At 39.9% G+C, this 27,248-nt stretch overlaps 1 protein-coding gene across 1 annotated transcript in view; it reads left to right on the forward strand.

Annotated features, from left to right (window-relative positions):
• Positions 1 to 529: 529 nt before the first annotated feature.
• psme4a (proteasome activator subunit 4a) overlaps positions 530 to 27,248 on the forward strand; it is a 47,347-nt gene continuing 20,628 nt past the window's right edge. The window contains exons 1-26 of the mRNA XM_061959058.2: positions 530 to 1,101; positions 2,799 to 2,939; positions 3,017 to 3,133; positions 8,501 to 8,545; positions 11,486 to 11,635; positions 17,084 to 17,147; positions 17,234 to 17,308; positions 17,566 to 17,688; positions 17,767 to 17,859; positions 21,622 to 21,887; positions 22,028 to 22,214; positions 22,302 to 22,391; positions 22,476 to 22,540; positions 22,655 to 22,805; positions 22,890 to 22,988; positions 24,850 to 24,919; positions 25,029 to 25,096; positions 25,179 to 25,394; positions 25,679 to 25,836; positions 25,940 to 26,035; positions 26,171 to 26,226; positions 26,321 to 26,377; positions 26,449 to 26,504; positions 26,748 to 26,846; positions 26,929 to 26,991; positions 27,078 to 27,173. Coding sequence (XP_061815042.1) covers positions 905 to 1,101; positions 2,799 to 2,939; positions 3,017 to 3,133; positions 8,501 to 8,545; positions 11,486 to 11,635; positions 17,084 to 17,147; positions 17,234 to 17,308; positions 17,566 to 17,688; positions 17,767 to 17,859; positions 21,622 to 21,887; positions 22,028 to 22,214; positions 22,302 to 22,391; positions 22,476 to 22,540; positions 22,655 to 22,805; positions 22,890 to 22,988; positions 24,850 to 24,919; positions 25,029 to 25,096; positions 25,179 to 25,394; positions 25,679 to 25,836; positions 25,940 to 26,035; positions 26,171 to 26,226; positions 26,321 to 26,377; positions 26,449 to 26,504; positions 26,748 to 26,846; positions 26,929 to 26,991; positions 27,078 to 27,173 — 2,898 coding nt within the window. The 5' untranslated portion in view covers positions 530 to 904. The remainder of the gene's footprint in view (positions 1,102 to 2,798; positions 2,940 to 3,016; positions 3,134 to 8,500; positions 8,546 to 11,485; positions 11,636 to 17,083; positions 17,148 to 17,233; positions 17,309 to 17,565; positions 17,689 to 17,766; positions 17,860 to 21,621; positions 21,888 to 22,027; positions 22,215 to 22,301; positions 22,392 to 22,475; positions 22,541 to 22,654; positions 22,806 to 22,889; positions 22,989 to 24,849; positions 24,920 to 25,028; positions 25,097 to 25,178; positions 25,395 to 25,678; positions 25,837 to 25,939; positions 26,036 to 26,170; positions 26,227 to 26,320; positions 26,378 to 26,448; positions 26,505 to 26,747; positions 26,847 to 26,928; positions 26,992 to 27,077; positions 27,174 to 27,248) is intronic.

Here is a 27,248-nt window from a genome sequence, read left to right on the forward strand (position 1 = left end):
GATAAAAAAGCAATAAGGTGCATATATAAATACATAAATATCTATAAATAAAATATAAATACATAGCCATCCATCCATCCATTTTCTACCGCTTATTCCCTTTTGGGGTCGCGGGGGGCGCTGGAGCCTATCTCAGCTACAATCGGGCGGAAGGCGGGGTACACCCTGGACAAGTCGCCACCTCATCACAGGGCCAACACAGATAGACAGACAACATTCACACTCACATTCATATATAAAATAAATACATATATATAAATATATATACATAAATAAATAGATTACTGTACAGATACATATATTGCACTTTTTCACATGCGTTTTATGTTGATTTAATAAAAATAATTTATTGTATTTTTTTATTTCTTGTGCGGCCCGGTACCAATCGATCCACGGACCGGTACCGGGCCGCGGCCCGGTGGTTGGGGACCACTGATATAGGCGACTAGGACCTTGTGCAATGCACTGCACTGCGAGCCGACAAGCGGATATGACGTAAAAAGTGTGGCCGGTCGCTGGGTGTCGCCTGCCTGCTGCCCGACTGTAGTTGGATGAATCAGTCGACGTTCAACGGTCTATGGGAAGTGACTGAGCGGAATTAGTAGAGCGCTAACTTTAGCTAGGCTGCTAGCAGGCTTTAATATCGTTAAAGACTACGTTAGGAAATCGAGTGCCAACGCGTTATGCGGACGATTTTGGGTTATTGATTCGCCTTAAGTTTTTTTTAACGTCGAGTCTCGCTAACGTCCACAATGGAGAGAAGCTATTTAAACTTGGGATGATGATGGCTACAGCGCGTATCAACTTGTGAACCCCCGTCCAGTCACACGAGTGGGCTAACAAGCTAGCCTTTATTTTAGTATTTGTCAACAAGACGTGCCATCCATTCGTTAAATTAGGTAATATGAAAGAGGCACAATCGGACACATTGGGATTTGTTCCTCAGAAAGACATCGTGTACAACAAACTTCTACCTTATGCGGATCAACTCGATGAAGAATCAAATGACATTTTGAGTAAAATTAAGGGTAATTTAGGCCGGGCTGTTCAGCTTAGAGAAATATGGCCCGGTGTGCTGTTTTGGACAAGGAAACTTTCCACGTAAGTATTTTAAACATGTCAACAATTTCAATACGTGCTTTGAGGATCTCCATGTCAACAACTTAAGCTTGTTTTTTTTTTGCTGTGCATGTTTTTCTAATACGTCTACGTGCTGTTACGAGTTTAAACTCGTTTTAATATCTCAAACATCACCATATTGCATTTAGATTAATATAAATCGCTTTATTGTCTCAGTAGGAGTGAGTTGGCTAATTTGTGTGATTTGGTGCGAAATTGCACAAAATAATAATTGTGTTATTAAAGTTAAAGTACCACTGATAGTCACTCACACGCTAGGTGTGGTGAAATTACCCTCTGCATTTGACCCATCCCCTTGTTCCACCACCTGGGAGGTGAGGGGAGCAGTGAGCAGCAGCGGTGGCCACGCTCGGGAATCATTTTGGTGATTTTACCCCCAATTCCAACCCTTGATGCTGAGTGCCAAGCAGGGAAGTGATGGGTCCCAATTTTATAGTCTTCTTAACCACATTGTCACTGTGCCAGAATCACTTATTTACTCACACCACATACTACTAAATACAAGTGTGCCAATATTTACTAACAGTGTCATTGATACACCACTCCTCCATCCATATCCTATTTAAGGTCATGGGTAAGCTAATCCTATCCCAGCTGTTTTGCCAGGCAGGTAAACCCTTAGAGCAGGGATATTCAACTAAAAGCTAAGCTCCCTTCATTATTAGTCTTATTTTCTATATTCCAGAGAACCAGTAGACTTTTGATTTTGGTATATTTACCTTGTCAATCAATCAATCAGTCAGAGTTACAGGGGTGAGCAGCTGTTTTTAAGGTCCTTTTGCAAAAAAGCTAGTCAAAGATCATCTTTGACAGTGTTTTTAAGAATCTGCTTCAAAAATGTGAGTCACTCACACATTTTTTTTAAAAACTGATTTTGCAAGGCACCAGTTCAATAGTACAAATGATGAAATAGAGAGGATCTAAATTAGAACCTTGAGGAACACCACTAGTATAACTAAATGATTGAACTAATGACTGAAGTAAACAAGTTTGTACCCCAGTGTTCTATGTTTGTTAGCAAGATTAGAATGTTAATGCAATTAACTAACAATGGGTTTATAGTGGTCCAAGTTCTTCTATAAAACAGGAGCATGCTAGTGTTTTTAAGAATTTGCTGCAAAGATGTTTGTCTCCCAAGTTTTGAACTGAACTCTGGTATCATTCCCAGAGTGGGTTTGGCCCCCGGGCTGCCAGTTGTACAGCCTTGCCCTCGGGGGTGCATGTAAACAACCATAGACCAAAAATACATTTCTATTTTTTCCCCGTGTAGTTTTTGTTTACTCTGTGATGGCGTCTGTCAAATTGGCAGTGGATTACACAGGAGTGCTGTTTCAAAATTGTACTTTGTTGCTGGGCTGAATAATCCGTTTCTGTCCCCATGTTGGCACATTGCTCTGTCCCAGAGTGAGTCACTACCGGCTCGGAGAGATGGAAAGTTCACTGTGGGGTTTGACCCAGATTCTGCTCACTGGTATTATGGGATACGGCTCGTGATACAACCTTTTCAAAACAGTCAATTTCACAGACCGGAGTCATTTATGAAACCTAGCTCCTTGTCATAATGTTCCCTTTTTAAAGCATGAACCAACATCAACACTGTTGATGATGTAAAATGCAATTGGAAGAGCAATTCCTAATTTGTTTCCCCTGTGATGTAGGTACATGCGCCTTTATGGTCGGAAGTTCAGCAAGGAAGACCATGTGTTGTTTATCAAGTTGCTCTATGAGCTAGTGACTATCCCTGGACTTGAGATCAGCATGATGCAGGGCCTGGCTCGCCTACTCATCAACCTGCTCAAGTAAGGAGGAGTCACAAGGTCTGAAGCAAGCCTGTTTACATATTAGCCTGACTGTGTTTGTGTCTTGTCCTTCTAAGGAAAAGGGAGCTTCTCTCAAGGGATGACCTGGAATTGCCTTGGAGGCCTCTGTATGAGCTGCATGACAGGATCCTTTTCTCCAAGACCGAGCATCTGGGACTAAATTGGTTTCCCAAGTAGGCAATTGTTACAGTTTTTGATGCTTCTTTGACTAAAACACACTCAACTCATTTCACATCTTTTTCCAGTGGTGGCATTGATCGCCACCTGCCATATTACTCAATTGTAAAACAGCCCCCTCTCTAAAGTTGAACACATTTTGTTCTGGGACACTGTTAGACCCCCAATTTGTTTGTTTTTTAAATCCCCCAATTTTAATGAAAGGGGAATTTATACATTTTAGTGCAAACTGTCTCAATCATAAAAGGCAATGGTATAAGTATTTTCTAATATTCAGTGTTTCCCTTACATTTATTTTTGTCTAAGCGCCACAAATAGATTTGGTGCCATCTTTACCTTTTCGTCTTGCTCTTAAGCACATTATAATGGGACTGTCAAACTGTAGCATCTCGTTACAAGTCTGTACAATAGGTGGCGGTATGCATCGTAACTCCCCTTCTTAACACACTTTATACGTGCCCGGTCTGTCAGAGAATAAGAAGACATAGCAGGAGTGGTCAGTGTTGCCAACTTAGTGACGTTGTTGCTATATTTAGCGAGTTTTCGTACCCCCTAGATACACTTTTTCAAAAAAGTGTCTTGTGACTAATCTAGTGACTTTCTCTGGTGTTATTGGAGACTTTTGCAAAATAACATGAAAACAGGTGTTGCTCTTCTCAATGAACAGGGGGTGATGCTGTGGGTCTCTCTCCCATCTGAAAGCACTCCCAGGCTGTTTAATTATGTTTGTGACTTTAAAAAAGACATAAAAAAGCGACAGGAGAAAGTTTATTTGTATGTAAACGTTTTAATGTTGGTTTTTTTTACCCACTTTTCCGCTCTCCTACAGCATCCATTATAATTACATGTACATGTGTCATTGCGAACTAGGCAACTGTTGTACAAGCGTGAAAAATAATTACTAGTAAGACATAACTAGAGGACCTGTATAAGAGACACTGCAACAGGAGAGCAAACAGCATCCTCAGGGACTCATCCCACCCAGGTCACCACTGGCTTGAACTCTTGCTCTCAGGGAGGTGCTATAAGACCATCAAAGCAAGGACAAATAGACTGAAAAACAGTTTCTATCCTAGAGCTGTTCTTGCCCTAAACTCCGCACTTACCTGAACACTCACCACTTTATTACTTGTTTTACCTCTGATAGAGATCTGCTGTGCAATATTTTTTTAACATTTTATTATGTTTTTAAATTTTAAATTGTTTTATTATTGTTGTTGTCTTAAGACTATTTTATGTAGGTTTGTTTTAAAAGCAGTGAGCTAGATTGCTGTCCACTTTCATTGTTTCCATACAATGACAATAAAGGTATTCTGATTCTGATTCTGATAACCTAATCCACATCTTTGGAGTGAAGAACATTCAAAGGAGTGATCCTAACTACTTTACAAGACAGATATGACTTTAAAATAAATATTTGTAACTTTACAAGGGGGTCTGATGTCAGGAGTTGTGTCAGGAGTCCATGTTTGGTTATGTCAAAAATGAGGCGTCGCTTTATTTTCAATTTATTTGACTGAATAGCCAGGGCGAAGGGTGTGTACCACTCTTGTCACTTTACGTTGCTGTAGGTTGCAGTAACTTTCACAAGCCTTAATTACACTTTTCATGTTTGTCAATATAACTAAAAAAGCTGAAAATAAAGCAAAACTCTTAGAAGTTAATCCTTAGTTCAGTGCTTCTCAAACTTTTTTTCCACCAAGTATCACTTCAGAAAACACTTAGCTCTCCAAGTACCACCATAATGACCAACGATAAAATACAGTAGGGTAGTAGGCCTAAATATTTATTAAAAATAAGACAGATGTTTTATTAAAAAAGTATATTCAATATTTTTTACGAACAGTTTGAACTGTAACACTGTGTTTGAATATTTAATTGATTCTTTGGCATACTACTGGATGGAGACCGTGTACCACTAGTGGTATCCGAAACCACAGTTTGAAAATCATTGCTTTAGTTGCTCACTGTGTGGAAGTCTTCAAATATGTGCTAATGATGTTTAACTCTGGAGGTACAATTTTACTAGAAACACATACTGCACATCTGGAAAGTATTCACAATGCTTCACTATTTCCACAATTTTTATGTTACAGACTTGTTTTACAATGGAATACATTCATTTTTGTTCTCAAAATTCTTCACACAACACCCCATAATGATAATGTGAAAATGTTTGTTATTAGAGCTTTTTGCAAAGGTTTTAAAAATTAAAGACTTAGAAACTACATGATATACAAGCTCAATGCTTTGTTGATGCACTTTTGGCAGCAATTACAACCTAAAGTATGTTTGAATACGATGCCACAAGCTTGGCACACCTGTCTTTGGGCAGTTTTGCCCGTTATTCTTTGAGCGCCTCTCAAGCTTCCGTCGGGTTGGATGGACAACAGCCATTTTCAGATCTTTCCAGAAATGTTCAATCAGATTTAAGTCTGGGCTCTGGATGTGCCACTAAAGGACATTTACAAAGTTATCATAAAGCCATTCCTTTATCTTGGTTGTGTGCTTTGGGTCGTTGTCATGATGAAAGATGAACCGTCGCCCCAGTCTGAGCTAAAGAGCGCTCTGAAGCAGGTTTTCATCAAGAATGTCTCTGTACATTGCTGCATTCACCTATCCCTAGTCTCGCAATTTCTGCGGCTAAAAAACATCCCCACAGCACGCCGCCACGATGCTTCACTGTAGGGGTGGTATTGGCCTGGTGATGAGCGGTGCCTGTTTTTTTCCAAACGACGCCTGGCATTCACGCCAAGGAGTTCAATCTTTGTCTCATCAGATCAGAGAATTTTGTTTCTCATGGTCTGAGAGTCTTTCAGGTGCATTTTGGCAAATTCCAGGCGGGCTGCCATATGCTTTTTAATAAGGTATGGCTTTGTCTGGCCCCTATACCATACAGGCCTGATTGGTAGATACCCTTGAGATGGTTGTCCTTCTGTAAAGTTCTCTCTCCACAAAGGCTGCAGCTCTGATAGAGTGACCATCGGGTTCTTGGTCACCTCCCTGACTAGGACACTTTTCCCCCGATAGCTAAGTTTAGACCTCCGGTCAACTCTAGGACGAGTCCTGGTGATTCCAAACTTTTTCTACATACTAATGATGGAGGCCACCGTGTTAATTGGGACCTTTAGGCAGCAGATATTTTTATGTACCCTTCCCAGATTTGTGCCTCAAGACAATTCTGTCTCGGAGGTCTACAGACAATTGCTTTGACTTCATTCTTGGTTTGTGCTTTGCCATGCACTTTCAAGTGTGGGACCTTATATATAGACAAGCGTGTGCCTTTCTAAATCATGTCCAATTTACCACAGGTGAACTCCAATTAAGCTGTAGGAACATCTCAAGGATGATCAGTTGAAACAAGATGCACCTGAGCTCACTTTTGAGCTCAGCTTCAAGGAAAAGGTTGTGAATACTTATGTATTCACATGTGATTTCTTTGTTTTTTATATGTAATAAATTTGCAAAAATATCTATAATACATTTTTTAAATTGTCATTATGGGATATTGCGTGTAGAATGTTCAAGACTAAAATTAAATTATTGCATTTTGGAATAAGGTTGTAACATAACAAAATGTGGAATATGTGAAGTGCTGTGAATACTTTCCAGGTGCACTCTCTCTGTAGTGTCACTAGTTGGCGTTGTCTGTCAGCCTCCCACATACCCAAAATGACACTGATCTGTAGGTTACTCCAAATAGCACACACACACGCACGCACACACAAACTTTACAAGTCTGCATAATTCATGTTTTAACCGTGCGTTTTGTGCTCATGGTAATCATGAGTCCTAAAACAACTCTGAACTCACCTTCCTAGTATTTTTATTTGCTACATTAACAATGATTTGCACATTTCATGATTTCGAGAGTCATTCAAATGTTGTTCATTCATTGTTTTTTGTTAAAGCAAGCAGTGCGAGGTGCTCTTTTATGGTGCTATGAAAACATTGTAGGTCAATGGTGCTTCGCTGCCATAGCTGTGTTGCTTTACAGCTGATGCGAACAAACTGCTTTGTGTGGCTGATCGGCAGCTCAACTTTATTTAAAGCACACTTGTAAAATCTGATTTTACAACAAAGTGATGTGTCATATGTTCATATTTTGCATGATTGGCACATTGTCTGGTGCTGAATGTGTTCTTTATGCCTTTGTCCCCCTCTCACATTCAGTTCTCCCTGGCCTCGTTCATCAGCTATACTCATTATGCTAAAATTGGTTCAGAGGTGGTAAGAACAACAACGCTCTTTTGTGTTTTCATTCTTTGAGACACTCATTCATTTTTGGACACATTGCATGTGAAAACAAAAATTGGACAGCCCATATGCAGCTTGGGACATAAAATAGATTAAGGCTGAATCAATGTTAACATTTCACACATTGAGGAGACTGTCGCACTGCAGCTAACAATGTTTCCACCTTAACCACTGGCTTATTGAGAAGTCACTTTTAATGTAGTACTGAATGTAATTTTTTTTTTCAACAAAAGTTTCCTCTGACCGTTATATTAATTGTAACAAGAGCTTGCTTATAAACTGCATTGCCGCAGCCATACTAGTAACACAGCACCACACAAGTCAGCAGAAACTTCGGTCACGTTTCTTCCCATCCTTGAATATGTCTGGGTGAATGTACCGGTAAGGGGTTTAACCCTAACACACTAAGGTCAAGTAGTGATCTCTATGCACTTAAAATGGGCCTGTCATGACTGGCTCATTATTGAAGATTTTGCCACGCATGTGTTTGGTTCATTTTGTGATCTTTCAGTCTTATAACATTCACCAACTTCCATATACTTGTTTACTGTTGTTGCATTTTGCCTCAACCCATGATTTGGCTTGGGAAAAGTAGAGTGTGTAAGCTCCAAAAAGCATTGTGTGATTGGTAAGTTATGTAGTTGGTAAGTGGGTTTGGCAGGCCATTTCCAACAAGGCATGGCTTTAGTGTGCATGACAGAGCGCAGATAGGTGGGATTGAGGGTGGGGTGCTCCCAAAGCTGTGGTTATATTGGTCCCGTGCTTTCAACAGTCTTGTGTGACCAGGGCCCTGCTGTTTAGATAATGCACCAAAGGTCATTGTTATGTACCAAAGGTTATCATGTCAGGATTATGCATACAACTTATAAATAGCCTTAACCACAGCACATCTTATAAACAAGTGACACATTTCACATATTACTATTTATATCCAATAAAGTCACAGTAGTTCTCTAACCTAAACAACAGAAACCTGTGTGACAGATAGAATGTGTGCATGACGTCAAATTGAAACCGCATTGCAGTGAAGGAATTATTTTAAGATCAGTATTTAAATGTGTTTTGAATAACAAATCCATGACATGTGTTTCTGTTTTTTTGTACAGTTCCGTGGAAGGTGTGTTGAAGACATTAATAAAGAGCTGCAGACCGTAAGTACCAAATCTGTTAAATCATTTTATTTTACAACATTAAAAAAAAAACTCTAGTAGAAAAATATGCCGCACACAATATCGCACAGGTGTCAAACACAAGGGGGCCACACCTGCTTCGCCACATAATTTTATGTGGCCTGCAAAAGCCTGTAAATAATAAGACACTTCATCTTCTTTGCTAATTGTATTGCACTTTCGACAGAACAAAATTACTGCATTTAGTTGCAGTTGTTGCTAACTAAATATTCAATTATATGATGAATCAAGCTATTAATTATATCTTTTTTGATCATTATAACCCTTTTTGAAAAAAAAATCTACAATAGGGGATCTTTAAAATCTGCTTTTTACCATGACTTGTGAGTCCAAAGTTTTTTAGCGATTTCTTGGTAAACAATGGCAATATTTAAATAAAGAACAATTGTGTAATATCATGATGATAAAACAATTACTGTATTTTTCGGAGTATAAGTCGCTCCGGAGTATAAGTCGCACTGGCAGAAAATGCATAATAAAGAAGGAAAAAAACATATACAAGTCGCACTGGAGTATAAGTCGCATTTTTGGGGGAAATTTATTTGATAAAACCCAACACCAAGAATAGACATTTGAAAGGCAATTTAAAATAAATAAAGAATAGTGAACAACAGGCTGAATAAGTGTACGTTATATGACGCATAAATAACCAACTGAGAACGTGCCTGGTATGTTAACGTAACACATTATGGTAAGAGTCATTCAAATAACTATAACATATAGAACATGCTATACGTTTACCAAACAATCTGTCACTCCTAATCGCTAAATCCCATGAAATCTTATACGTCTAGTCTCTTACGTGAATGAGCTAAATAATATTATTTGATATTTTACGGTAATGTGTTAATAATTTCAAGTAATTAGTAAGTATTAACTATGAAAAAAACTGCGACTTATAGTCCGAAAAATACGGTAAGCATTTACATTGTTATATGTTTTGTATTTGCAAGTGGCCCTCTGAGGGCAGCCCTTACTGTGATGTGATCCACGATAACAATTTGACACCTCTGCTATAAAGGGATTTCTTTCAGCCAATCAGCATTTAAAGTAATGATGAAATAGAAAATATGGGGAAAAAGTCCACAGTAAAAATGTGTTTGGCACCTGTGCTATAGAGCGATTTCTTCCAGCCAATCAGCACATAAAGTAATGATAAAAAAAAAAATATGGGGACAAAATAATACAAATATAATTTGATCTTCTTCTTCATCGTATGGGAAGTGATGGTTTCAGTGGAGGTGCGTAAAAACATGTATATCCTTGGGCATTTGTTGGACAGCCAGGCCATAGCATTGTTATCAACTACTTCCAGACCATGTGCCCCGTTTGGAGGACTGTAGAGTGGGCAAGATATTAAGATGTGGTCAGCTGTTTGTTCCTATGCGCCACACTCACAGATCGCTGTAGGAGCCATACATCATTTTTGCTTTCTTGAGCATAATGGTACAACGCAAGTTTAAAGGCGGTTTAGCCTGACCCAGGCGGATCTGGGGAGACACATTACTGACGGTGAAGAACTGGTATCTGGAATGAATATATGGATGTGCTCTTCTTCCACTCCGTGTTCAATTGGCAATCCGCCCAACCTGCTGCACTGGTGCTGCAAAGTCACTGTTGCCAGTGGTGAGGAGATGGAAGGTCCTGAGCAAGTTGATCTGTGATGAAGCTGTATAGTTTGCAAAAGTTGCAGTGCTTTTGCGGGTCACTTGGAATTGGGACTGCAAGTTCGGGGGTCGTAATCAAAGAGGGTCAATGTTGAGACATCTCTTGCCGGCTGTCATGACCAGCACTCGCCAAGGCCATGTCTGGATTAAAGTTAAACTATATGTGGTGAAATTTGTCCTCTGCATTTGACCCATCCCCTTGTTCACCCCCTGGGAGGTGAGGGGAGCAGTGGGCAGCAGTGGTGCCGCCCCCGGGAATCATTTTTGGTGATTTAACCCCCAATTCCAACCCTTGATGCTGAGTGGCAAGCAGGGAGGTAATGGGTCCCATTTTTATAGTCTTTGGTATGACTTTGGAGTTTTGAACTCACTCTAACACTCTAACCACTAGGCCACTGAGTAGGTAGGTTAGTTCCAGTATTCCAGTGTTCCTGTGACCAGAGTAGAAGCCGGGGACATCCTTGGGATTGTATAGTAGGACAGGCTGATTACGTGATACCTGATAATATTCGACAATAAAAGAAGAAAAAAGTAGTATATTGTAGTGATATATTTTTATTGTATTAGTTTATTGAAGTACAGAAAAAATATGATATATTCTATTCAACGAAAGAAGACAGCGGTGCACCTCTAATGTCTATAAATGAGCAAGCAGGTCTACTGTGTCCACCATGGTTATGTGCTTCCAGACCTTAGGCCAGCACGAGGACAGCCCTCACTTTGCACTTAGTCAGATAATCCTATTATTTGTCTAATTCTGTCTTGTGTGAGAGTTTTCTGTCACTAGGACGAGTGAGTGTGATTTGTGGTCAGCTAGTGGATCAGAGACTTTCTTGGCCTGCTCAAGTGCTTGTCTTTCCCCTAAAGAAGCTAGTAACTTGACATAACCCGCTGTGATTACACTAGCATATAATGAAACATAAAAGTCCCCCGGTAGGACTACGAGCCCATTAGAACCACTGGATTGATGCGAAAAGCGAGAATGTGCCAGGTGTGACCCGTCATCTCCCCCCTGCCGGTTATATAATTCAGTGATGCTGATTCATGTGTTTTGCAATCTCACATTTTCGACACCAATACAGCTGCATTATAGTAGTGAATGGTACAGGTTGTGTGAGAATGTGGTCTGTTAGCTTTGCTGCTTTAAATACTTCATGTAATATGAATGGTTTTTTTGGGCAGCAACTTCCGTAATAACTCAATGTTGTTCTCTCTCTCTGGTGTTTTGATGCAGATATTTTCCAGAGTCTGCAACTCAGGAAATGCTGGATGAGTGGAGACCGCTATTTTGTCCATTTGACGTCACCATGCAGAGGGCAATAAGCTACTTTGAACTCTTTTTACCGACAACCCTACCACCAGAGCTGCATCATAAAGGCTTCAAGTAAGAGTGTACATCAGGGGTGCTCACACTTTTTCTGCAGGCGAGCTACTTTTCAATTGATCAAGTCGTGGGGATCTACCTCATTCATATATATAATTTATATTTACTTATTTATGAAATATATGTTTTTGTCAACAAGTTAAAGGTGTTTAATGATAATACAAGTGTGTTTAACACTTATAGTTAATATTGTTAACAAGTTAAAGGTGTTTAATGATAATACAAGCATGTTTAACACATAGTTAATGTTAATAAATTAAAGGTTTTTAATGATAATACAAGAATGTTTAATACATATAGTTAATATTGTTAACAAGTTAAAGGTGGTTAAAGATAATTCAAGCATGTTTAACACATATAGTTAATATTGTTAACAACTTAAAGGTGTTTAAAGATAATACAAGCATGTTTAACACATATACCGGTAGTTAATATTGTTAACAAGTTAAAGGTGTTTAAAGATAATACAAGCATGTTTAACACATATAGTTAATATTGTTAATAAGTTAAAGGTGTTTAAAGATAATACAAGCATGTTTAACACATATAGATTCCTTTCTTTCATGAAGACAAGAATATATAAGTTGGTGTATTACCTGATTCTGATGACTTGCATTGATTGGAATCAGACAGTGGTGCTGATAACGTCCGCATTTTCGAATGGAGGAGAAAAAAAGTCCTCCTTTCTGTCCAATACCACATGAAAGTGGTTGGTTTTTGCTATCTTATTTGTCCAGCTTCCGTACTCCTTTGTATACACTTTACAAGAAATACATTGTCGGCAAACTCCGTAGCTTGCTAGCTTGTGCACGCCAGCTTTCTGAGACTCTTATTTTGTTAGCGCAACTGTGCAACTGTGCAGTCGGTCTTTGGAGTTTTGACGACAGGTACGGCGCCAGAGTCTGTTGAAATAAAGTGTTTCTCGCTTTCCAGTCGGTAATTTTAATGAGCTGGCAGCAGCCAGCGTCATCTCAGAAGACCCTCGGGTGCCGTGAATGTCAATCAAGTGACGAAAGTGACGATTTATGATTGCTCATTTTTAGGACTATTTTTTTAATGCCTGGCTGGTGATCGACTGACACACCCTCCGCGATCGACCGGTAGCTCGCGATCGACGTAATGAGCTCCCCTGGTGTACATATAATATATCTGGTCCCAATCAGTGAATGGTTTGGTAACTAAGTGTGTGCGTTTCCCACCCCCATTTAGTTTCTATTGACATGGTAAATCCAGGTGAACCAAAATGTGTCTCAACTAGAGTTGCGCTATATAGACGACATACGAAATAAAGGATATGAATTTGCCTGACGATTACATATTTAGTACTGTGGAACCTCGATCTACGAACTTAATTGGTTCTTCAGCATGGTTCGGAAACCGAAACGTTTGTATCGTAAAGCAGAGTTCTCCATAAGAATCAATGTAAACATGAATAATTGTCTGTAGCCTTGACAAAACTCCCTATTTTAGTAAAAAGCTGCACATTTTGCAGACTCCATAATGCATATAACCAACATAACAAGGGGGTTATAGCTCAATAATATATTTTTTATCCAAACAACACAACAACATTACAGCAAGTTTAAATGTCAACATTGAACACGCACACATTCACACAAGTCTCGTTGGTGCGCTCCAAAACCATCCATCCATTTTCTACCGCTTGTCCCGTTCGGGGTCGCGGGGATTCTGAAGCCTATCTCAGTTGCATTCGGGCGGGAGGCGGGGTAAAACCAAAAATAAAATAAAAAGAAAATCATATTATCTTGTGTCTGTGAATATTTGTGGCATTTTTTTAACACTCTGGGAGTTTCGAAGTGATAAACCAACATTGGCTTCACGTAATCGCCACTAGCGTTAGCACAAACTAGCAGTGTGAGGCGATCCTTCATCGGCTTGTGTCCTGGTAGTTTTCTCTCCTTTACTGTAATAAAGGTCAACTGGGGCATTTTTATCTCTCATCAGAATTAAAGAATCGCTGAAAAACAAAGCTCCCTGATAAAAATCCTTGAAATAAAGGTGCCGCAAGCCAAAGGCTAATTACCCAGCTAAAATCCTACCTCAGTGGTTGTCTAGCAACCTGAAGCTGTACACAAAGCTGACCGTGAGAGTTTTGACACATTTATGGCATTTCTGATCACACAAAGTGATCTTTAAGAAAGGCCCGCACAGCTCTGACCGGCGCAAGGTACGACAATCGTGGATACAAACACATCAAAAGTGCCGCTCGCTGTCAAAGCTCTTCGAAATGGCCGCACCCGTGTATACAGGAGGTAAACAGGATGTGACGTAAGGGGCCCACCTTTTCAAAATGGCCGTGCTCTCGTGTACTGGAAGTGATGTCATCAAAATGGCAGCCTCCGATTGTTTCAAGCGGCATGCAAAATTAATGTACGCCAAGACATGGTTTGCACACAGAGGCATATATGTTGCTATTTAAATGTACATAAACCGAAAAAGTCGCAAATTGGTGTTCGAAAATCAATGTTCCCTTCTACAGTAGTTTTTTGTAATATTTGTATACCGCGTTTACCATGGGGAACAGACGAATGCGGTTTCTTCTTCGGGCTGCTTCTCTGTACAGTGTTGCAAAGTCTGCTTATTATTCGCAACTTTTTTTTCATAAAGCTGGTTGCTTGTTTCTTTTGTGAAATCTGGCAATGCTGTCTTTGTGTAGAAACTAAAAAAATCGATGTTTATGTTGCACACAAACATACTTGAGTGACGGACTGGAGAAGTCAATTGACAACAAGTGATATAGAAGTCTGTGTACCAAATGTAATGCCCATTTATCCAGTTTGTTGAGTCAGGAGTTGACGGAACACACTGAAACATGCCAAACACAGCATCTGCAAATTCTTATTGTTTCAATGGATAAATGTTGTTTGGACGTTTTTGGCTGCTTGCCGCGGAGGCTGGCTTGTGTGATGCGAAATGACATTACAGTGACTCGCCGAGTAGGTTGCTAACTGGGACTCTGATTTGGTCTTCTGCTTCCTCTTCACACACCGGAACTGAGGAGGGTAGGATGTCATTCTTTTTAGCGGTGCTCAAACACACACCCCGACTGTTTAATCAAAATGTACATTTGTATTTCTTGTAAACAAAGCACGAACAGCAACGCATAACAATATTTTAACTCTTTATTGCTCAAACGGCTCAACCCTGTGACAAAAACTACTTCGACCGACAGCGGGTTGAGCTTGTAACCCAAATATGCTCACAACTCAAAGCATAGCAAGAAGCCGGAAGACAGCTCGTTTCACAAATTACTTGTACAAACCCCGTTTCCATATGAGTTGGAAAATTGTGTTAGATGTAAATATAAACGGAATACAATGATTTGCAAATCAACCCATATTCAGTTGAATATGCTACAAAGACAACATATTTGATGTTCAAACTGATAAACATTTTTTTTTTTTGCAAATAATCGTTAACTTTAGAATTTGATGCCAGCAACACGTGACAAAGAAGTTGGGAAAGGTGGCAATAAATATTGATAAAGTTGAGGAATGCTCATCAAACATTTATTTGGAACATCCCACAGGTGAACAGGCAAATTGGGAACAGGTGGGTGCCATGATTGGGTATAAAAGTAGATTCCATGAAATGCTCAGTCATTCACAAACAAGGATGGGGCGAGGGTCATCACTTTGTCAACAAATGCGCGAACAAATTGTTGAACAGTTTAAGAAAAACCTTTCTCCACCAGCTATTGCAAGGAATTTAGGGATTTCACCATCTACGGTCAGTAATATCATCAAAGGGTTCAGAGAATCTGGAGAAATCACTGCACGTAAGCAGCTAAGCCTGTGACCTTCGATCCCTCAGTCTGGACTGCATCAACAAGCGACATCAGTGTGTAAAGGATACCACCACATGGGCTCAGGAACACTTCAGAAACCCACTGTCAGTAACTACAGTTGGTCGCTACATCTGTAAGTGCAAGTTAAAACTCTCCTATGCAAGGCGAAAACCGTTTATCAACAACACCCAGCAATACCGTCGGCTTCGCTGGGCCTGAGCTCATCTAAGATGGACTGATACAAAGTGGAAAAGTGTTCTGTGGTCTGACGAGTCCACATTTCAAATTGTTTTTGGAAACTGTGGACTTTGTGTCCTCCGGACCAAAGAGGAAAAGAACCACCCGGATTGTTATAGGCGGAAAGTTGAAAAGCCAGCATCTGTGATGGTATGGGGGTGTATTAGTGCCCAAGACATGGGTAACTTACACATCTGTGAAGGCGCCATTAATGCTGAAAGGTACATACAGGTTTTGGAGCAACATATGTTGCCATCCAAGCAACGTTACCATGGATGCCCCTGCTTATTTCAGCAAGACAATGCCAAGCCACGTGTTACATCAACGTGGCTTCATAGTAAAAGAGTGCGGGTACTAGACTGTCGGCCTGCCTGTAGTCCAGACCTGTCTCCCATTGAAAATGTGTGGCGCATTATAAAGCCTAAAATACCACAACAGGGACCCCCGGACTGTTGAACAACTTAAGCTGTACATCAAGCAAGAATGGGAAAGAATTCCACCTGAGAAGCTTAAAAAATGTGTCTCCTCAGTTCCCAAACGTTTACTGAGTGTTGTTAAAAGGAAAGGCCATGTAACACAGTGGTGAACATGCCCTTTCCCAACTACTTTGTCACGTGTTGCAGCCATGAAATTCTAAGTTAATTATTATTTGCAAAATGATGAGTTTGAACATCAAATATCTTGTCTTGTAGTGCATTCAATTGAATATGGGTTGAAAAGAATTTGCAAATCATTGTATTCCGCTTCACGGTGGCAGAGGGGTTAGTGCATCTGCCTCACAATACGAAGGTCCTGAGTAGTCTTGGGTTCAATCCCGGGCTCGGGATCTTTCTGTGTGGAGTTTGCATGTCCTCCCCGTGACTGCGTGGGTTCCCTCCGGGTACTCCGGCTTCCTCCCACTTCCAAAGACATGCACCTGGGGATAAGTTGATTGGCAACACTAAATTGGCCCTAGTGTGTGGATGTGAGTGTGAATGTTGTCTGTCTATCTGTGTTGGCCCTGCGATGAGGTGGCGACTTGTCCAGGGTGTACCCCGCCTTCCGCCCGAATGCAGCTGAGATAGGCTCCAGCGCCCCCCGCGACCCCAAAGGGAATAAGCGGTAGAAAATGGATGGATGGATGTATTCCGTTTATATTTACATCTAACACAATTTCCCAACTCATATGGAAACGGGGTTTGTGAGTTGAGGTACCACTGTAGAAATTTGATTAAAATGGATCAACGACTGATAGACTAAAAGAACTATAAGACTTGCTTCCTCAGTGCATTAAATAAACCCTAGATCAAAATCTATTGTATCTTGATGTAGTAGGTTTTCAAGTATTTTTACCACTAAAGCACTTCAATTGTGTTGCTTATGAATTCTACATAGACTTTTGAACTAAACTGTTTTTCTGCCAGATTGTGGTTCGAAGAGTTGATCAACTTGTGGGTGTCAGTGCAGAATCTTCCAAGCTGGGAATTGGTGAGTACAGCACATGAGACTCCATGACCTGTTATGTATTTTATCTTTTATTTCAGTCTCGCTCATGTGTCATTCTGTTTTTGCAGCACCTAGTCAATCTCTTTGCTCGCTTGGCCAATGACAACATTGGCTACATTGATTGGGATTCTTATATCCCCAAGGTATGTTCTGCTTCTCAAAATTGAGGGTACAGGAATTTTTGCACGTGTTCTCATGTACAGTATGACTCAGTGTGTGTGTGTGTGTTTCACAACCACCACTGCGTGTTAAAGAAACAAACTATCAAGTTTACTTGTTGATCTTGAGGGTCATGTTCCATCCATGTGACTTCTCTGTGAAAAACATTGTTTTATTTCTTTTTACTAAACCGCCAGCTTTATCATATACATATTTTATATATTATTATAATACTTTTCAGATTTTCACAAGAATTTTGAGGAGTTTGAATCTTCCTGTGGGAACCAGCCAGATGATGGTTCCGCGATACGTGACCAATGCCTATGATATTGGCCATGTGGTGCTATGGATATCATCACTTCTGGTTTGTCTGGTGTACATGGATTTTGGCAACATCGGTTTAAAATTTTTTTCTCCATGACTGCTTCCTTGTCAATTTTAGGGTGGACCAAGTAAACAAACTCAAGCACAACTCACTGGCCTTTTCAACAGCATTACATCTTTTTTCCACCCATCAAACCATGGTCGCTGGTTGGTGAGTTACTTTTTTTCTTCCTTTCCATTAATATGAGTAAGCTATTACAATGATTTATCAAGCAAGTCTATTGCATTCCTGTAATTTATAGTTTGTAGTTTTAGACAACAAATACACCGGGACAGTTTGTGATCAAGCATCACATCGTGATGTCACTTTTCCACAGCTAATTCCAAGTGTGCTTCTTTCCAACTCACGTCAGCAATGTGTACAGCGTCAGAGGGGCAAACACATTCGTCATTGTTTTTCAAGACGGCTTCCTGAATCCTCTTGGCTGTCTCGGTTTACATACTAGTTCAGAAATAACAAGAAAACATGTGAGCGAAATTGCTGCAATAGTATTGGATGTCCTCAGGAGCAGGCGCACATGCATTTCTGGTTTGAGGAAGCCCCTCTTTTCCTGATTTGTAAAAGCACAGGCACCAAAGTGCAACATGTATTTTTGGAGATAAGATGTGCAGCCCAGTTGGCTAATAGTTAGCACTGTCGCAACAAAGTTATTGGATTCAATCCTAGCCTGGGACTTGTTTTTTTTTTGTGCAGTTGACTTTTGCCTGTACAGTGGAACCTCAGCTTATAAGTTTAATGGTTTTGTGACCACACTCTAACCAAAATACTCGTATTTCAAATTAATGTTCCCTAATTAAAATATTTAAAATTATATTATTCTGTTCTGGGTCCTCAAAAAAACAAACATTTTAACATGTAACATGTTTTTGGATAAGAAAAACTTCTAGATAATGACTATTGTAAAAATACCATAGAATGTACTACAAACAACTACAGTAGTTTATGAAGTAATGTGGTGCTTCTCAAATAGTTGGGAGGGCCTCCCTCGGTAGGCACGTTGAGGTGTCAGGGGTGCCGTGAGACACAAGGGGACTTCCAGTATAGGTGACTTTATTCATACTTAAAGGATACATAAGCCTCCAGTTAGGTAGTAGAATATGAGGAATGATACTTATCCCTTGGGTTTACTGCGAATATGGTTGGTAATGAGTATAATATATCATCAAATATCAGGTTCTCAATGGTATTTAAAGGAGACTTATGATGAATCTAATCTACATTTAACACGTCCTTGTGATTTAGATGATGTATTGGATATACTTTGGTGTAAATTTTGCGTACATTTTGTACCACAGTCATATTTGTATTTTAACTGACTTTCTGAGTATGTCTGCAACTGGTACGTGAGTGGAGGCGTTTCTTTTAAATTGTGAATGAAAATTTCTGCAACCTACCCTCCAAAAGTATTAGAATGTCATCAAAATGTATCATTGCATCGTTTGGAAATGTACACGGTTTAAATATGTATTTTGAAAACAAACATCACCGCTGTTTTTTTTATCCAGACAAAGTCAAAAATAAACTTCCTAAAACGTATATAAATTCACTGTTCACAACTGTAAGTGCATCTTTAATGCGCACAATGCCGCATTAAAAAAAGCTGCATTTCCCAGCATTTATCAAACGACATGTAACACGTTGGTGATATTGTGCGCATGCCACGATTAGATGAAAATAGTGTAAGTAGATATAAGTATTATTCTCTCTCTCTTTTTTCCCCGATGATTTCTTGCCTTAATTAAATGATTATCCGCTGCTTCTTCTCAGCACTGTCCTTTGCACTCAAATTCTTCATTCCCGTTATAATATCGGTTAAAGTTATGTCTTATTAACTATTCATTAACTCTAGCGATTTAGACATTGTATGTTTTACTATAGCATTCGCTATGCCAACTTGCGGTGGGGAGGCTCAAACCAAAATTTTGTTGGCAACCTAGAGCAAAATAATTAGACAACTTGTAACCCGAAAAAATGGTCAGTAGAGGCACTTGTAAGCTGTAACCACTGTATGTGTGTATGTTTACCTAAAGACTAAATAGGTGTGCATGTTGTACTGAGCAGCCAGACAGTTTTCTTTGTGACAGTAATATTTGTAGTTCTGTGGTCATCATCACACATTTCCTCTTTGAATTCACTGGCACCCTTCTGTGGTGACATCACAAAAAAAGCAATACACTTGCACAGTTATTCCTTTAAATAAAGTAGCATCAGCTTTGCTGAAGTTGTGCCTATCATAATGCAAGTGATGGCATTTTGTTGACTTTTGTGTACATTTAAAAAAATATTGAGATATGAATCCAAATTGTATACTACTTCAGGTTATTGAAGATTTAAATAGATATGTTTGATCAACCCCGAAAGGGACAAGTGGTAGAACATGGATGCATGATCTAAAACTATGGAAGAATTATTGTAGTACAATTATTTGGAAACGTGTATCTCAATATGTGCGCGTGTAATCCAATTCACATATCTGTGTACTAATGTGTTTGTCTGTAAATCAATTTGTGTGTGTGTGTGTAATCAGATCCGCGTGTGTTTTTTAAGTTGTCTGTCCGTATTATGATTTGTCTGTGTGTAAAGAAATATCCGTCTGGCCGTATTATGATTTTATCTGTGTGTAAAAAATGTCTGTTTGTCTGTCTGTATTTTGATTGGCGTGTGTATTTAGACGTGTGTGAAGCAGGAACCTAATATTGGCTGCCTTTTTACACGTGACTTTTAAAGTTAAAGTACCAATGATTGTCACACACACACGCACACACACTAAGTGTGGGGAAATTTGTCCTCTGCATTCGACCCATCCCGTTGTTCACCCCCTGGGAGGTGAGGGGAGCAGTGGGCAGCAGCGGTGCCGCGCCCGGGAATCATTTTTGGTGATTTAACCCCCAATTCCAACCCTTGATGCTGAGTGCCAAGCAGGGAGGTAATGGGTCCCATTTTTATAGTCTTTGGTATGACTCGGCCGGGGTTTGAACTCACAACCTAACGATCTCAGGGCGGACACTCCATCCACTAGGCCACTGAGTAGGTGCGACTTTTGCGACACTTCTGCCGTGTACGAGTTGTTTGTCTGTACAACGATTTCAACGTGTAAAAGGATTTGTCTTCGACACCCCCTTGCCTTTCCTTATACCCATCACTAGTTGGCGCCTTGCAGCCACTCACACTCGTGTTGCTGTTGATGCTAAAACAATGGACTTTTCATCACTTGCTGTAAATAAAATTGAATGTTTTTGTATTCAAATAAGTTAGCAGTATTTACATAGCGGCCGAAATGATCGCGTTCCCCTGTCGATGGGCGTAGCTCCCCCTTAGAGATGACTGTGAGACCCATGCACACGACTTTGGTGTGAGTGGCTGCAAAGCGCCGACTAGTGGTGAGTATAAGGAAAGGCAAGGGGAAGTCACAGACAAGTCCTCTTACACAGTGAAATTGCTGTATAGACAGACAAGTCGTACTTGGCAGAAGTGTCGCAAAACTCACGTGTAAAAAGACAGCCAATAGAGGGTTTCTGCTTCACACACATCTAAATACGCACACACATGCCGATCGAAATACAGATATTGTTTTACACACAGACAAATCATAATACAAACAGATATTTTTTTTGCACACAGACAGATCATAATACGGACAGACAACTTAAAACACACACACGGATCTGATTACACACACATATTGATATACAGACACACACATTAGTACACACACACGTGAATTGGATTACATACACACACGTGAATTGGATTACACACACACATATTGAGATACATGTTTTTCAAATAATTTTGCTTCAATAATTTTTCCGTACAAAACCATTTTCCAACTATTTTCATGCAAATGACTATTTTAATGTCAAAAATTCGACTACTGCCTTTTAACGTGTGTTCCTGTGCTGTTCTATCCAGATGAAACTCATGAAGTTGCTCCAACGTCTCCCGGCTAGTGTGGTTCGTCGGGTCCATAGAGAACGCTACAGAAAGCCGTCGTGGCTAACTCCAATTCCAGACACTCACAAGCTCACAGAGGAGGATATTACCAACTTTGTGGAGAGTATGATGCAGCCTGTTCTGCTGGCCATGTTCAGCAAAACAGGCAGTCTGGATGCCGCCCAAGCTCTTCAGAACCTCGCACTAATGAGGCCTGAGTTGGTCATTCCTCCTGTACTAGAGAGGCAAGTTAAATAATATGTTTTATAACTTCTGGGTCTGCCTCTTTAGAGTTGGACACGCTGTTACTGTTTTTCCACTCTGATTAAAAAACAAGGCAGTCTTTGGGCTCAACACAAGGGGCTAATTGTTGTCACTGATGTAGAACATACCCTGCACTGGAGACTCTAACAGAGCCCCACCAGCTGACAGCCACCCTAAGCTGCATGATCGGTGTAGCACGGAGCCTAGTCTCGGGTGGGAAGTACTTTCTTGAAGGCCCGACTCACATGTTGCCCCTACTCATGAGAGCACTGCCAGGAGTTGACCCGAATGACTTTAGCAAGTGCATGGTAGGCTCCCTGTCTGGCACTCTTAAACAATTTTTGTCTTGTTTTTAATTGATCGCCTTCACTATCCAATTATTGCTTTCCTTGCAGATCACTTTCCAGTTTATTGCTACATTTGTGACTCTTGTGCCTTTGGTGGACTGTTCGTCCGTCCTACACGAAAGAACTGATTTGACAGAGGTGAAGTACTGTTAAATGATAATTAATAATGCAAAAATATGTATACATGCATACTGATTTGTTCTAAACTTTGCAACTTTTAAGGTGGAAAGGGAGATGTGCTCAGCTTCTGCAGAGTTTGAAGACTTTGTACTTCAATTCATGGATAGGTATGTAGAGGTTTTTTGATGAATTCTATGTTTTAAGGGGTAGTACTATAATGATAAACAATGGTTATCTCCTGTGTGACAAACCCTTTAATCAATGTTTCATAATGTGTTCAGGTGTTTTGCCCTGATTGACAGTAGCACTCTGGAACAAACGCGCGAGGAAACCGAAACTGAGAAAATGACCCATTTGGAAAGTCTGGTGGAGCTTGGCTTGTCTTCCACCTTCAGCACAATCCTCACTCAGTGCTCCTTGGACATCTTCAAGGTCAACACAAAACAATATATATATTTAATGAGGTTACTTAAAAGTTTAATTTATTTATGGCCATGTTTGTTTGTTTTTTAACAGGTGGCTCTGGAAAAGGTCTTTAACTTTGCAACCACCAACATTTTTGAGACACGTGTTGCTGGAAGAATGGTGGCAGACATGTGTCGTGCTGCTGCTAAGGTAACTAAATACTGTGCTTCCATAAATAGTGGTCTCCGCTTTACTTGACCTTGTATCCCACTTATGATGATTGTCCTCCTTTCTGACTTCTAATTGTTGTTACAGTGTTGGATAATCGGGTTAAACAATCATATCATAAGGTTCATGGTTTTGTGTGTGAGATTGCATGCAGTTTCAGATGCCTCTGAACGCTGCGTTTTGCAGTCTTTTTTTTAAACAGATGACACAGTCTGACATCACAGTGTGCTGTAGGAATGTCACGGTATGAACATTTGTTATCACAGTTATTGTGACCAAAATGCTCACGATTATCATTATTATCGCGGTATTTTTAAATGTGCTCCAAATTTTAAAAAATGACTTATACTGAAATCTTTCAACCACGTTTTATTTTACAAAAACAAACCACACATTCAAAATGATTTCCTGTATAACATTATAGCTAGAATTTATGTTATTTGAACACTGATACAGTTTGCAGTTAAAAAAAAAATGACGAGGGAACATCCCAGTAAACAAACTAAAGACTTTATAAACAAGTTGAGGCAATGTTTTCCGACACATCGCTTGCTGCGTGTTTTCGCACGTCATTAACTCACAGTCACACCTAATGGACGCTGTATTGAGAAAATAAAAGCAACATCAAATAGTTCTCTATATACATTTAGTGTGAGACAAATACGTCTGTCTCCAAAATTGTCCACACCTCTCGCCTGTCTAAAAACAGCAGCGCGCTCTTAAACGCATGCCGAGACTCCACGGAAATGAAGCAAAAGACAATTAAGTTAAACCAAGCGCTCCGCTCTCTTTACTCCGAGGGGAAATCTCCGTAGCAAAGTCCGTGTAGTTGTGTTCCGCCATGGTTTTTAGTGCGCATGCGCCAGGGCTGATGTGGCTCCATTTCCAGGAAGTAAGCAGTGTTGCCTAAAATGCATTAATAAATTATGGTTTTCCGGTAATTGAACATTTTAAACGGTATTACTAACTGTCCGGAATTTTACCACGGTTTATTATACCGTTTACCGTTACATCCCTAATGTGGTGGAAGTAATATTTTGGCCGTTTCTAGTCGTGATCTCGGCCAGCTCCGCGAACCCCCTGTGCTTTGCTGCCCATAGATTGCAGTGTTACTCCTTTTTGTTTCATGCTCTCCCGCTTGCTCTGATTTCTATAAAATAAATACGTCTGTGTTTGTTGTCCGCGACATTTTACCCGGGATTGTTTTGTTATATTGGACCGGTGTGTAGAAAGTTGGATTAGCCGCAAAACTCTGACAAAAAGACAGCACTATTGCGACATTACAACTAAGTTTGTGGAAAAACCACAAAAGGTAGGATAGTAGGAAGTATTATTTTCGTCAAAATCATGGTATGTGCGCTTTATCACTTTGTATGTGTTCCTAATGTGGCGAATTCATACACTGTAGATGAAATGTATTTCCTACCATGACCGAAAGAAAAATGCCAATGATGTTCGTCTTCAAGATATATATTTGACAGTGTACATTTTCAAAAGATACATTCTGATACTTTTGGAGAGAGTGGGGCGATATGGGTATAATTTGCAATCTGGAAACGCCTCCTCCACACATGAACCGTTTGTGACTGTGGAGCAAAAGTTACACCAAAGCATCTCCAATACTTATTATCTAGAGTAGACCATACGCAAGTGTGTTAAAATCATAATTGTTCCCCTGTAAATGCCAGTTGTGTAGTACACTTCAACAAACGAGAAAAAAAGTACCATGATTGATGCCTACCCTTGCCTAATTGAGCCCTGTTAATCTGGCCAGTGTATGAAGAAATACAGCAATCATGTTATTGTGGGTTAATGCTCATTGACCACCTAATTATTCTTTCAGTGTCACCCTGCAGAGTCTCTTAAAATGTTTGTGCCTCATTGCTGCAGTCAAATACACCAAATTGCTGCCAGTAAGTACACTGCATCCTCATAAAGCAGTTTTGTCCAAAGTTAATGTACTCTGCTTGGATTTCATTGTTTGTTGTGTAATGTGCACTTTATTTTTTTCAATTATAACAGATGAGGAAGTTTTACTCGAAGAGGAGCTGGACAAGGAGTTTTTATGGAATCTTCAGTTACTATCTGAGGTGATGTAAAATTTGTTAATAGGAATATAGTGAATCGTTTTACAGCTGCTGATTTTGTTTAATCTCGCCATGTGCTCCCCAGGTTACTCGAGTGGATGGTGACAAGCTCCTGACCTATTCTTCAGACTTGGTCCACATTTTGCAGTTGACCCTCCACCTCAAGTGTAAGCAGGGCTACATTCTTGCCTGCAACCTGCTGCATCACATCCTGCGCTCCACAGCCCTCATCTACCCCACTGAGTACTGCAGTGTGCCAAGCGGTTTTCGCCAACCAATCAGTGACTACCTACCCATTAAGGTAATAATAATGATTTATAATTCATTAAATCACTTGTATAATGTAAAACTATCAAAATAATGTAAGTCTGTAAAAATTATCCATTAGCGGATAAGTTGGATGACTGACAGATGCGAAGTCTTGCCTGTGTCTTTGACTGTAACCACTGATAAGTATTTTGTAAATGAGTCAGCCTTTATTAACTCCAGCAAATTGTTGCTGTGCAATGGGCTGTACAACTCCCCAGTTATGCAAATGTAGCTGGATAATATGGTAGCTTTTACTTATGTGTTTATCCAATGCAGGATTGGGGTCGTCCAGGTGACCTCTGGAACTTGGACATCCGGTGGCATGTGCCCAGCGTAGATGAAACCAAGTTCACTTACTCTTTACTGGACCAGATTCTGCAGCCGGAACTTGAGAGGCTTCAAAGTTATGCAGAGGGAGACCAAGACATGAGCAGGTATTATACAAAGCATTTTGGAATGTAAAACACATTAAAATTTACTTCTTGGGCGCCCTGTTGTTACTGATTTGTTTACCCTGTTTTTGTTTTTTACCCCCAGAGATGATGTCCTACAGAGTCTGACAATTATTCAGCACTGCCTCCTAGGAGCCGGTGGTCTCATGCCGCCCTTGAAAGGAGAACCGATTCCTGAACTGTAAGTAGTTAAATATATGTTAAATGAAATGCATACTGTACCTCATGAGTGTATTTTTACATTTTTGTTCAATGAATACAATAAAGATGTGAGGCGTAAAATGTTTCAATAGTAAAGTATATGCTTTTGAAACAGAGTGCATAGTATGGTGAACCTGGACGAGACTACCCTCTATACCGGAGCAGATTATGGTGTGCACTACAATTTCGACTTCAGATAAACTTAATGTTAAATCGTGTTTAATATTAAGCACACTTACTTTGCAGTCTTAATATTTATTTCCAGATCAGTCTAAAGAGAACTACAGAGAATCCATCTGCCGTGTGATGAGACTGTTGCTTCGTAAGTTTACAACAGCTCTCCACCCCCTAAAAAAATTGTTATTGACAAGCCTTCCTAAACTCTTTTTGCAGATTACATACTTGAAAACTCTGAGGATGACACAAAATCTCTCTTTTCTATCATAAAGGTAACAATTTGTAAAACTACACTTTTTAGGGGGTGGGGGATGGGGGGTAATTATTGTCCCAGTAGAAAGGTTGCCTATTTAGTCACTGTGCATGGGATATGATTGCAAAAATTACATTTTCAAAAAATATGCCTGATTATTTGCCATACTTTAAAAGTAGAATAGTTAAATATGTCCCATTTCATGTGTGTAATTGCATAACATCTCATCCAATACAAACCAGTTTTTGTCTTTGTTTTTTAGATAATCAGTGACCTGCTGCACTTTAAGGGTTCTCACAAACATGAGTTTGACTCTCGTTGGAAGAGCTTCAATCTTGTGAAGAAATCTATGGAAAATAGGGTGAGGCTTTGTCGTCCTATGTAAATATAAATTAAGCCACAGAATTAGGTTTCCCTCAAAACTCAAGTTCAACTATTTGCAGCTCCATGGCAGAAAGCAGCATATCAGAGCTCTTCTCATAGACAGAGTCATGCTCCAGCACGAAGTGAGTTGACTATGAAGAACTTTGCAAGTCATGTTATTTCAGTATGTTTTATCATTTCATAAGTTTCGAACTTGGTGTTCTATAAGTTGCGCAAGCTGACGATGGAAGGGTGTCAATACAGAAGCATTCACCAGGAGCTGATGAGGGATCTATTGCGTCTCTCCACAAGCACCTACAGCCAAGTGAGTGAGGACACTTTAAAACAATTCTATCATTTGTGTTCTTGTTGTTTCTGTGATGTTTTAATTTGTCATGCA

The sequence above is a fragment of the Nerophis lumbriciformis genome, linkage group LG02 (genome assembly GCF_033978685.3).
Source record: "Nerophis lumbriciformis linkage group LG02, RoL_Nlum_v2.1, whole genome shotgun sequence".
Classification (NCBI taxonomy): domain Eukaryota; kingdom Metazoa; phylum Chordata; class Actinopteri; order Syngnathiformes; family Syngnathidae; genus Nerophis; species Nerophis lumbriciformis.